This window comes from Thalassophryne amazonica, chromosome 10 (assembly GCF_902500255.1).
Source record: "Thalassophryne amazonica chromosome 10, fThaAma1.1, whole genome shotgun sequence".
Classification (NCBI taxonomy): domain Eukaryota; kingdom Metazoa; phylum Chordata; class Actinopteri; order Batrachoidiformes; family Batrachoididae; genus Thalassophryne; species Thalassophryne amazonica.
Window position 1 is genome coordinate 58,192,696 of NC_047112.1, and position 13,520 is coordinate 58,206,215.

General features: G+C 41.3%; 1 protein-coding gene across 1 annotated transcript; it reads right to left on the minus strand.

The window, feature by feature from the left end:
• Positions 1–382: 382 nt before the first annotated feature.
• Positions 383–6,455, minus strand: LOC117518112 (potassium voltage-gated channel subfamily V member 2-like). The gene is given in 3 exon segments (XM_034179174.1): positions 383–679; positions 5,207–5,908; positions 5,910–6,455. Coding segments are annotated over 3 exon segments (1,539 nt in total). The 3' UTR covers positions 383–388.
• Positions 6,456–13,520: the final 7,065 nt, after the last annotated feature.

Genomic DNA, 13,520 nt, shown 5'->3' on the forward strand with positions numbered 1-13,520 from the left:
TCAACCCTGGACACGATGCCAGTCTATCGCATGGTTCAAATATAGTATAATTTTTTTTTTTTTTTTTCATTTTAAAAGAAAGTATCTTGATTCAAATTCAGGAGCACGAGTAATCTACGGCTGGTTTTGGACAGATCTCGACAGAAGATCTGGCTGATTATTGGCTCGTGACAAGCATGCACTCGAGCAGGTGTTGCTCTAATAATGTCTTCTGTGGTTTTCAACCATGTGTGTGAGCAGAAGCCCCACTTCCTCTGTACTCCCCTTTTTGTCAATGACATCCTGTTTTTACTGGTGCTCATTGTCAGCGTTGTACCTCCACATTCAGGAGAAAATGCCCACAACTAAAACAAATTCAATTATTTTAAAACTGCTTAAAGAAAAGTGTTCAGCGCGGGTGCTGATAGCAGCTGTTTGTACTGTTGTCTTCTTCAGTGGGGTGAAAACAAATGTCCATTTTGCTGCAGAGACGCTTCTTAAGCTGAAAGCGCCGTTGTACTGAGGTCGTGTTACACTCCTGAGCCTTCAGCTTGGCGTAGTAATCTGAGAACTTGTTAAAGAGGAAGGAGATCGGCATGCTGTTGAGAATGATGCCAAATGAGATGCATGCGAAGGCCACAATCCGGCCCAGGATGGATACAGGAACCACGTCACCATAGCCAACCGTGGAGATGCTAACCTGAGAGGAGTCAACAGTCACAACAGTTAGCTTTTATGAACAATTTCTTCCCCCCCAAAAACCTTCTTTCATGAAGATTAGCTGTAAAAATTACAAAAGGAAGCAAAAGTTTGAGCTCTCAAGCCTCTAAAGGTTAAGAACAACTGTAGCTCCTTTAAAGGCCTGTTTTTCTTCTGTGCCACTGCACTTTTGCAGGCCATTCCAGAACTGTGCATAGTGCAACTTTTCTTTGCACCACCAGCCACAACTTCACAGGGGATTTGAACAAAGCGCAGTTTCACACAAACAAACAGATCAAATTCATCCCATAATTTGACTAAAGTTTGTCTATATTACTTGTGGACTATAATAAATGGAGAGCAGGTAGGTCAGTGGGATAAGTCTACTCAAGTCTAACCAACTGTAACTGGGTACAGACCTTGGCTAGGGCAGTAACCTGTGATGGATAATCCATCCATGTATAGCAGGATGAAGGTCCTTGGCCTGAGTGAAAAAGACGTTCCCGCTAGCTTGGCTAACCAGGGAATTCCCCTTTGCTGACCTGGAAGAGGAATGGTCTTTAGTGCGAGCCATCCGGGGTTCGAACCCACCGCCATCTCCGGCCACAAAGACCCTACGTCACACATGGGTAGTTGTAGACTCTTTTAATGCTTCACACTACAGAATCCGGGGAAAGCACTGGCATCAGTGGACCATCAGGGCCTATGTAGGACTTCTACTATTATATTTAGTTTGTCTAATTACTTTGAGTTCTGAAAATGGAGACTGGGTTTGATTTCGCATCACACTACCTGTCTGTGGACATGGAGAAGATGTTTCATCTGCATTGTCTCAGTTCCCCAGCTGTAAAAACAGCTTTGGCAGGGAAATTAACCTGCACTACATTGAAGTCCTGCCCAGATTCTTGAAGTACATCCAAATACTCATACTGGCTTACACATACACACAAAACCTCAAGGAAGATAGTGTACATACATGATAATGGTTGATGCATTCAAGGGGCCATGGCATTGTACAAATACACACTGACATTATTAGGAACCTTTAAAAAAAGTCTGCATTTATAAAACAAATTTTCACAGTGTACGCGAGTATGCACACAAGTCAAAGGAAAGCTAAAATAGCAGTAGCCCTAGTACATTTGACTTGTGTCCCAACTACTTGCTTGCTTACTTCTAGTATGTTTTAACAGTAATGTCCCTCTCAAAATAAGTCAAATAATCTGAAATCAATCAAATTGTCTTGTATTAAGCAAAAAAAAATAAATCTGCCAATGGTGTAAGAAAAATTAAATGTCAAACTAGCAAATGTCTATGCAATGAATTATCAAAATGTGCCTTAAAACGAGAGAGAATTCTTATTTTAAGATTAGTCTCTGTCTTAAATAAGGAAATAATCTTGTTCATTTGCTTGGATGATTTGAACTCCATTCCCTCTCCTTTTGACTGGTTAAATACAGCTTGATATTAGTTGGAAAACGTATTAAGAAAAAGTGAGATACATTTTCCAAAAATAGGAAAATCATAAAGGTAAAAAATGCTTGACAAGATTATTTTTCAATATCAGTTTTTGTAGTGTATTAAGATGGAGGGTTAGACTCTCATCCACATCACACTAAAGAATCCTGGATAATCCCCTGACACCACTTGGCCTCAATAGGACTTCTGGAAATGGAGGGACTTTGTGTACACTGGCTGTAATTCCTAAATGGTTATATTTTTGTTAAACACTTTGAATTAGGGCTAAAAATCAAATCTGCAAGCACATCATTATTATTTGATTTCAACTCAATTGTGGTAGTGTCCAGATGCCAAATTTCAGAAGGTGTCACTGCCTTAATACTTATGTACCTGATTGTATGATTTCTGTATAAATGCAAAGTTAAAAGAAGAGACTGGAGATTGCTAATTAGGGCCCGAGTAGGCAATGTCCTATGAGGACCCTATTGTAATTGCGTTGTTTATTATTATTATTATTTATTATTATTATTATTCTCACTTTTGAAATCGAAATTTTGGCCTCTTCCCATGCTCAAAAACTTACCAAACTTTCCAAAGTCGTCCGGCCGGATCCGAAATTCGATATTTTGGGGGCGTCGCACATGGTCGCAGAAAAATCGTGAAATAGTGCCCCCTAGAAATTTTCAAAAACCCCTCCTCATTGGGCTTTTTTCATCGTAGTCTCACGAAATTCGGTACACATATTTACCATGCCAGGACGCACGAAAAGTCTCTTACTGTCATGGTGAAATATCGACAGGAAGTCGGCCATTTGATTTTAAGTTTCGATTTTGAGCAAATTTTTGCCATTTTTGGCCATTTCCACTACTTACATTTGAACAAACTCGTCCTAGGGATTTCATCCGATTGTCTTCAAATTTGGTCAAAATCATCACAACACAATGGTGATCAAAAGTTATCAAAAGATTCTAATTAAGTCAAAAGGCGTGGCTGCTAGGGGTCGTCAAACTTTGGCGAGCTTTTCGGAGCACGCCATTTCACTTCGAACGGCTGTCACGCCCACATACTTCATCGTAGATCCTTCAAACTTGCTGGACATGATGAGGGCTCCGCCCTGAACGTCTACATATCTTAAGTTCCCACCTGCGCCATAGCGCCCCCCGGTGGTGGCGGGAAATGTCCTATTTTTACTTTAACAGGTCCTGATGTCACATGCTTAACCCAATCAAACATGCAGAACAAATTGGTGAACGTAGGCAATGAACGCCGTGAAGTTACGAGTAACGGCGTCCGTGTGGGGCGTGACGAATATTGCCCATTCGCCATGAAATTACGTTCTTCCTTTTGACGGCTTTAATTTTGTCACATCATCATGAAAATTGATACACAGGTCGAGCACGACAACCTCTTACAATTCATAGGGGCGTCGCCCATGGGCGGGGCAAAATGCCTCAATAGCGCCCCCTTGAAACTTTCAAAAACCCCTCCACATAGGGGGTTTTTTTGGGAGTAGGGAGATGAAAATTGGTACACATGTGTGACTTGCATAGACGTACAAAAAAGTCTCATGCACCATGGGTCTACTCCAAACAGGAAGTCGGCCATTTTGAATTTTCTTCTCATTTTGGCGTGATTTCCACATGTTGTATTGAACGAACTCCTCCTAGGGATTTTGTCCAATGCACTTCAAATTTCTTCCACATCACCCACAGACGATACTGACCAAAAGTTATCGAAAGCTTTTCTGTATGTCGAAGGGTGTGGCCACTATGGTGCCGCCATTTTGACCCTTCGCCATATGAACATTATACTTAAACAGGTACTGAAGTCACATATTTAACCCCATCAACTTCCTTCCACTTCTAAACATGCAGAACAACTTGGTGAATTTTGGCAATGATCGCCGTGAACTTACGATTAACGGCTTCTGTGTGGTGGCGTGCCAAATATTGCCCATTCGCCATGAAATTACGTTCTTCCTTTTGACGGCTTTAATTTGTCATAATCATCATGAAAATTGAAACACAGGTCAAGCACGACAACCTCTTACAATTCATAGGGGCATCGCCCATGGGCGGGGCAAAATGCCTCAATAGCGCCCCCTTGAAACTGTCCAAAACCCCTCCCCATAGGGTTTTTTTTGGAGTAGGGAGATGAAAATTGGTACACATGTGACTTGCATAGACGTACAAAAAAGTCTCTTGCACCATGAGTCTATTCCAAACAGGAAGTTGGCCATTTTGCATTTTCTTCTCATTTTGAAATGATTTCCACATGTTGTATTTGAACAAACTCCTCCTAGGGATTTTGTCCAATGCACTTCAAATTTCTTTGACAGCATCCAAAGATGATACTGATCAAAAGTTATCGAAAGCTTTTCTCTATGTTGAAGGGTGTGGCCGCTATGGTGCCACCATTTTGACCCTTTGCCATGGAACATCAAGTCATGATAACTCCTTCATGCTTTGCCTGATTGACTTGAAACTTCACATGTATGATGACGGTTGGAACACACCCAGCCCCTCTGTTTGTACACTGAGCGCCCCCTAGTGGATGAACAATCAACATGTCATAACTCCTTGATGCATTGTGTGATTTGTTTAAAATTTTAACTGTGTGATGAGTGGTTGCCCCTGCATGCACATGCCCACATGTGGTCACAAGGGCACCCACTGGCCTGGGTAGGCGGTCGCGTGGAACGAGGGCCCGTATATGACTGCTTGCAGTCCTAGTTAAAAGTTTATGTTTCAGATGCTCTTGACCAAGGCACTTATGTCCCAACTTGTATAAAAACTGAAAAATGCTTAATATCTCTCATTTCTCAACATGCTTTTATTCCCAAATAAAGCTTCGGATATAATTTTGGTACATTGAGATGTTAAAATGAATACAATACAGTAATGAGAATGCTGTGTCTTGTGACTTTGCTTGTGTAAGAGCTGTAAGTTTGGCATCCTGAAATTAAAGTCATTTCTATGTGACAGTGTAGGAAGTAGAATGTTTATGGGTAGGGAGGTGATAAAAGCAAATGCCTTAAGGCTGAATTTTTAGAGCTGCTGATACTCACTGTAGCCCACCACCAGGCAGAGGGAATACTGGTGATGGGAGAGCCCTCTGTGTCCCTTTCAGCTGAATGTAAGAGTGCAGAGAAGATGAAGATTCCCATGCCAATGAAGAGGAGAATGCAACAGGCCTGCTGGTAACACTGACGCAGAGTGAATCCAAAAGCCTTCATGCCGGTCGAATGGCGGGCAAGCTTTAGAATACGGAAAATCCGCAACAACTTAATGACTTTGAGGACGTGACTTAGTTTGGTGACCCGAGACATGGTCCTGAAGTCCTTCTGGGCGTTGAGATGCTCAGAGTCAGTAAAAACATCAAAGATGAGCTGAATGAAATATGGCATTACAGCCACCGTGTCCACAAAATTGAGTCCGCTTTTCAAAAACACTTTCATATCAGGAGCTGTCGTTAATCGGATTAAATATTCAAAGGTAAAGAAGACAATGGTGATTATCTCCACCCATTCCATGTAGGTTTTGCCTTTGACGTTATATACCTGAAGTTCCTCCACAGTGCTGAGCGTCAATGCTGCGATAGAGAAAAGTACAAAAACGTTGGACAACACAGTGAAAGCCTTCGCCCAAAGTGACGAGTATGGATTCTCCACAAAGTTCCAGAGAATTTTTCGCATATTCCCCAAGATCATCCCATTGTAACACCTGTCGTCGAATGTCTTGACCTCACTTTCGGCCATGAGTTCCTTTTCCCACCTTCAGCTGCTCCTTCACTTCATCCAACTTTTCTTCGAAAACTATCCAGCAGCAGCGTTGGGTGTCCCTCGGGCTCAGGCCCCAGTACGCAATCTCTTCCTCAAAGCCAATGGGACACATTTCTCTCATGACCCACAGCACCCCGCTGGTGTAGAAATGGCAGATGTGGTGGAAGAAGATAGGGTCACGATCGAAGAAGAACTCATTATGGAGCGCAGAGTAATCATCACATAAAGTGCGAAGTTTTTCTCTGTCCCTGCACAGGACCAAGGTGCCGATCCTCGTGTGAGGGTATTTAGCAGCGAACTTCATGGGGATATGAAAGATTTTCCCCCCAACATTAACACTGATGCTGTGCTGATAGTTGGATTTCTTATTTGCTTTGGCACCCATCCCATCCTGGCTTTGCACAGAGTTCAAGTCCTGGACAGTGATCTCCTGACCAAACGGGAACGTCTTGCTCTCTGTTACAAACCGTATGGGCCTGGAGGCAGAGTGGTACTTTTGCAAATTTCTGCAAAGCTGACCATTCTCTGAAGCCATAGCAAATACATTTCAATGCACAACTTCAGTGTCACTGAGTAAAATACAAAAAGCAGAAGAGAAAACACTTGCAATACAAGCTTTCTAGCTGAATCATCATGTGTAGTCCTGCAAGATCAAATATCCCAGTGAGCAGCTCCAGTTCCTGTTTTAGTCACTTGTTGTGTCTGATACTGCAGGACCGAGAACATGGGGAGAGAGGAAGACATCCCTGTATCCTGTCCGAGTCATCGGCTGTTCACCGCAGGAGGACAAAGCGCCATTTGATTCTCAGAAGAGCAGATCAAGCGAGAGCCTGATGGGATTTTATCCATCCATCTAATCTCATTGGTGTCCTTCTTAGTTTCCTTAAGAAGCTGTAAAAGTAGGGTGGGGGCAGGGGTTGAGAGCTTAGGAAACAAAGATCATTTAAGGATTTCGTTGTAATGGAACAAAGAACTAACAGACACCCAACGCTGAGTTGAGTCAGTGCTTTCAATTCCAGGTTTGTGCAGCACGTGCTTGGAGGTGGTCAGTCCAACTGCTGCCTGATCTATTGGATTGTAAACAGCTCCAATCCAATCCAATCCAATCCACTTTATTTATATAGCACATTTAAACAACAGAACAGTTTCCAAAGTGCTGCACATAAAAATGATTATACAACTATACAAAACAATAAACCCACTCAGATACTAATAAATAAATAAACATAAAAACAATAAAACAATAAATAAATAAAACACTGGGCCAAAGACAACAGAGGACCATACAACTCATGCAGAGCTAAAAGCCAGAGAATAAAAGTGGGTCTTCAGACGAGACTTAAAACACTCCACTGTTCAAACGTGGAGAGACAGAGCGTTCCAGAGTCTGGGCCCAGCCACAGAGAAGGCCCTGTTCCCCCTGGTCTTAAGTCTCATCCTAGGCACCACAAGCTGGAGCTGGCCCTCAGACCTCAGAGCACGCGCTGGGGAGTAAATTTGGAGGAGGTCTACAATACATTGTGGGGCCAGTCCATTTAAAGCTTTAAAAACAAATAATAAAATTTTAAAATCAATTCTAAAATTAACAGGGAGCCAGTGCAAAGACGCAAGAATGGGTGTAATATGTTCATGTTTTTTGCTCCCCGTTAAGAGGCATGCAGCAGCGTTCTGGACTAACTGCAATCTGTGAAGTGTATTTTGATTAATCCAATGGGGCAGTTGTGGGTTGAATATTTTGCACAAGCCAGCTCACTGGTTTAGAAATGTATTGCTGATCAGATTCATGAATTTAAAAGGAACCACTGTACAGAAATTGGGTGAAAAATGCATATCATGCTCTTACAAAGGCAAAAATACTTTGGGGGCCGGGTCCATGTTGGGCACAGTGTTGAATTTTTTTTAAATATTATATTATTATATTAAATCATTTTTTAAATTCATTTTTAATTATTTATTCAATTTTATGTTGACTTGTTTTATGTAAGGCGCCTTGAGACGGCTTTTGCTGTGATTTGGCGCATTATAAGCTAATTAAATTAAGTGTAATTAATTAAATTAAATTAAATATACACCAGCTTGCAAACATTATCTAATAGACCTCGTATGCATTGACATGGTTGGCAAGAACGCGTGTAAATATAGATACCACGAAAGAGAGGAAGCACAGCATCTTCAAGCTCAGGAATTGATTCAGCTGTACCAGTTCTGGCCACGTTAAAGTCCTGTGGTCCCATCCTGTTGGCGATGACAGCCTGTTCTGTTTCCTGCAGGGGAAAGCTATTCCTTTACAGAGGATAAATGACCAACCACATGGTCCTTGGGTCTGCTTACACAAATATGATGCTTCTGTTTATTGTGCTCACTGTATGTCAGGATCAGGGTCATTTTAATTCTGACCGGCTGTAATATCTCATGTCTGAAAGTCATACTGAACTTGAGTGAAAATATTTTTAATGCTTCCAAACAACTTTACAGTAACTTACTCACAACCACAGGTGAGCAGAAGCTAACTGATGAATTAGTAAATTATTATTGTAGCATCCAGTCAAAATTAGTTAGCCTGGACTGATTGTTTAAGGACTTTATTAATTCTTTGCGGTTCTGAAACCAATGTAAGAGCTATGTAAAAAAGGCAAAAGAAAATAAAACAATACATTAGAACACAGATTACTCAGGGGTTTTAACTTAGACAAAGGCTATTCGCCCAACCACTGGGCCTATAAGTCACACATTGAACATTACACACCCAACCGTTGGGCAGATAAATATAATGATTTACCTTATTCGCCCAACAATGATCGTCCATCTGTCACGTTTTTTTGTGCATCTAAAGTACGTTTTTTACACCACTTTTTTAAGGCTCTATTGCGGCGTGAAAAGCGGTGTATGTTTGACACATTTAACGGTGCCGTCTTTAATTACTGCGAAAAAAAAAAAACACCAAAATGGATGAAAGCAGGCAATTTTCATAAGCATTTTGAATGTAAGCCTGTTAACGACGATAAAACCATTTTTATGAACAAAATGCTGCTTGTTGCCTGTAAGATGGTGTTAGTTTGACACAGTTCCCTGGGTGTGATGAGCCAAACAGAACCGCTTTAGATCACAGCCCCTCCATGGCCTGCGAACCCTCCCGCAGCTGGCGAGAAAGTATCTGCCTTCTCCCCCGCGTTGAAACCGGAAGTGAACTTACAAACGTGCTCATTGGTCGGTTGTGGTTGGGGGTATATGCTAGCGTATTTACACTATTGAACCAACGGTTGGGCGTATAGCCACTCCGTTTAATATTCTAGTCTTTACTGAAACGTTAACATACATATTTACAACATACTCATAGATGAATTTACCGTACCTTGTAGCCATTTTCGACTGAAGCTAAATTTTCTCTCCCAATTTAATCTCCATCACGTTTCTCCTTGCGTTTGTTCACCTTTTTCGCTTTTTTTTTTTTTTACCTTGACAAGTTACCTTATGATTCTTTTTAGATAAACGTCCGGGTTAAAAGGAAGTACAAAAATAAAAGCATAATAAAACATCCAATGGAAATTAACTTTACTCTGGGTCATCACAATTATGAGAACTGGGTTATGGATCAGTGTAAGGATTTTAAATTGATCTGACAATGGAAGCTTTATTTGCCTTTACATTCTTTATATTGTTTGTAATTTTTAATTTTTATACTTTTTAATCTATGGGGTGTTTGTTTTTTTTACATGTACAAGTCTGAAATAAACAAATATAATGGAATTTACAGTCTTACATTCTGGGAACAGGTAAATCAAAACGTGTTCTCCAATGTTTCTGTGAAGGCTCTCAGTTGTCCAGGTGGTTTCCATAGTAGAGAAGCTTGAATCTTCGATTGGACTGGGTTGCCTGACGCAAGGATGTTTCGCTTCTAATCGCAGAAGCTTCCTCAGCTAAATTTCTTGCCCTGGTAGTCTGACTTCTGTCTTGACTCTTGTAGAGAAGAATAACAGAAGCCAACCAAAAGCTGGATTTTTAAACCTAACCAGACCCCTCCTACCGAGAGGCAGACTGCTATTGGCTAGTGACTAACAATTGCTCTAATTAGCACCTATTGTGCTCTAGTTAGCACCCTCCTAATGACAGGGCCGCTGTCCGTCCTAACGATGGGACTGACGCCTCTTCTGACGACGTAAATGACTCATTACCATGAACAAAAGAGTGAAACTGCTTAGACCTGAGTACCCCATTGTAAACAGAGGACAAAGCGTGTCTCAGACCCCCTCCCCAGTTAAGGTTGGGTTTCAACTGTTTCACCTACAATGCTTCCTTCACTCCCCTCTCAAACCATTTCTTTTCTCTGGCTAAGATTTTAACATCCTTGTCTTCAAATGTGTGGTTAGTGTCTTTAAGGTGGAGATGAACTGCAGACTGAGGTACACCGGCACCCCCTTTTCTACTTTTTTTTTTTACTAATAGCCCAATTTCATAGCCTTAAGAGTGTGCATATCATGAATGCTTGGTCTTGTTGGATTTGTGAGAATCTACAGGTACCTTGTTTCCCATGTAACAATAAGAAATATACTCAAAACCTGGATTAATCTTTTTAGTCGCATAGCACTACTATAATTCTGAACACTACTGTACCAAACTCCTTGATGACAAACAGCAAAATCCAAGATGGTCTTGGTGTAAGGCTGCATTCTTGGCAATATACTGGGCCTGTTCCCAGTGGGCGTTGGACTCCACCAGGGCTACCCCTTGTCACCGATCCTGTTCATGATGTTCATGGACATGTTTTCAAGGCACAGTCAAGGATCAGAGGGTATGCAGTTTGACATCAGAGTTGCATCTCTGCTTTTGCATCTCTGCTTTTGCAGATAATGCGGTTCTGTTGGCTTCATCAAGCAGCAACATCCAATGTGCGCCAAGCAGATTTTGACTGTGAACCGAATGGAATGAGAATCAGCACCTCCAAATCTGAGACCATGGTCTGGTCCACTGTCGGAAAAGGGTGGATTGTCCCCTCTGGCTCAGGGGAGAGTTATTGCCCCAAATGCATTTTATGGTCTTGTTCATGACTGGGATCAAGTTGGAGCGTGTGACTGACAGACTGATCGGGGCAGCGTCTGATGTTTTACTGAAGCTGTAATGCACCACTGTGGTGAAGGAGCTGAGCCAAAAGACAAGACTCTCCATTTACACGCCTATCCCCACCTATGGTCATGAACTTTGAGTAATGACTAAAAGTATAAGGTTGGGGATACAAGTGGCAAAAACTTGGTTCTTCTGTAAGGTATCTGGGCTTCCACTCAGGGAAGCCCAGATATGGGCGTATCTGGGCTTCCCTGAGTGGAAGCCCAGATACCTTACAGAAGAATCAAGTTTTTGCCACTTGTATCCCCAACCATAATGTCCTACTGTACAGTAGGACATTATGGGCATCTGGCCAGCTTGACTTAGATGTTCCAAGGTCAAAATATAAATTCTGGGGTGATCTTGCTTTTTGCAGTAGCTGGCCCCAGGCTGTGGAACAAGCTACTGTACCTCTTGACTTGTGCATTATTCCTAACCTAGCACTTCTAAGTTAAAGACTTATTTATTTAAACTGGCTTTTAACACCTAGTGGGGAGGTGACATGTTCTGTTTTTATGTGCCATTTTAAATTTTATTGTACATTATTTTATTTTTGTGAATCTGTGTTTTCACTGTTAAGCACTTTGGACACCATCTGGTGGTGTAAAGCACCTTATAAATAAATGCTGATTGATGGATTGACAGAGTGAGAAGCTCAACTACAACCCCTGACAAAAATTATGGAATCACCGGCCTCAGAGGATGTTCATTCAGATGTTTAATTTTGTAGAAAAAAAAGCAGATCACAAACATGACACAAAACTAAAGTCATTTCAAATGGCAACTTTCTGGCTTTAAGAAACACTAAGAAATCAGGAAAAAAAATTGTGGCAGTCAGTAACAGTTACTTTTTTAGACCAAGCAGAGGGAAAAAAATATGGAATCACTCAATTCTGAGGAAAAAATTATGGAATCATGAAAAACAAAAGAACGCTCCAACACATCACTAGTATTTTGTTGCACCACCTCTGGCTTTTATAACAGCTTGCAGTCTCTGAGGCATGGACTTAATGAGTGACAAACAGTACTCTTCATCAATCTGGCTCCAACTTTCTCCGATTGCTGTTGCCAGATCAGCTTTGCAGGTTGGAGCCTTGTCATGGACCATTTTCTTCAACTTCCACCAAAGATTTTCAATTGGATTAAGATCCGGACTATTTGCAGGCCATGACATTGACCCTATGTGTCTTTTTGCAAGGAATGTTTTCACCGTTTTTGCTCTATGGCAAGATGCATTATCATCTTGAAAAATGATTTCATCATCCCCAAACATCCTTTCAATTGATGGGATAAGAAAAGTGTCCAAAATATCAACGTAAACTTGTGCATTTATTGATGATGAAATGACAGCCATCTCCCCAGTGCCTTTACCTGACATGCAGCCCCATATCATCAATGACTGTGGAAATTTACATGTTCTCTTCAGGCACTCATCTTTATAAATCTCATTGGAACGGCACCAAACAAAGGTTCCAGCATCATCACCTTGCCCAATGCAGATTCGAGATTCATCACTGAATATGACTTTCATCCAGTCATCCACAGTCCACGATTGCTTTTCCTTAGCCCATTGTAACCTTGTTTTTTTCTGTTTAGGTGTTAATGATGGCTTTCGTTTAGCTTTTCTGTATGTAAATCCCATTTCCTTTAGGCGGTTTCTTACAGTTTGGTCATAGACGTTGACTCCAGTTTCCTCCCATTCGTTCATTTGTTTTGTTGTGCATTTTGGATTTTTGAGACATATTGCTTTAAGTTTTCTGTCTTGACGCTTTGATGTCTTCCTTGGTCTACCAGGAAGTTTGCCTTTAACAACCTTCCCATGTTGTTTGTATTTGGTCCAGAGTTTAGACACAGCTGACTGTGAACAACCAACATCTTTTGCAACATTGCGTGATAATTTAGCCTCTTAAGAGTTTGCTAATCCTCTCCTTTGTTTCAATTGACATCTCTCGTGTTGGAGCCATGATTCATGTCAGTCCACTTGGTGCAACAGCTCTCCAAGGTGTGATCACTCCTTTTTAGATGCAGAGTAACGAGCAGATCTGATTTGATGCAGGTGTTAGTTTTGGGGACGAAAATTTACAGGGTGAGTCCATAATTTATTCCTCAGAATTGAGTGAGTCCATATTTTTTTTTCCCTCTGCTTGGTCTAAAAAAGTAACTGTTACTGACTGCCACAATTATTTTTCTTGATTTCTTATAGTGTTTCTTAAAGCCAGAAAGTTGCCATTTGAAATGACTTTAGTTTTGTGTCATGTCTGTGAGCTGCTTTTTTTCTACAAAATTAAACAACTGAATGAACATCCTCTGAGGCCGGTGATTCCATAATTATTGCCAGGGGTTGTATACAGGAGGTAGGTACTCTTGAGTAAAGCCTCTGCTTCTTCACATTGAAAGGAGCCCGCTGTGGTTCAGGCCCCTAACAGTCTTCTCCCTAAGAAGGTGTTCCAGAGGGATTACATTTCCCAGCTGGCTTGGGAACACCTCAGGATCCCCAGGA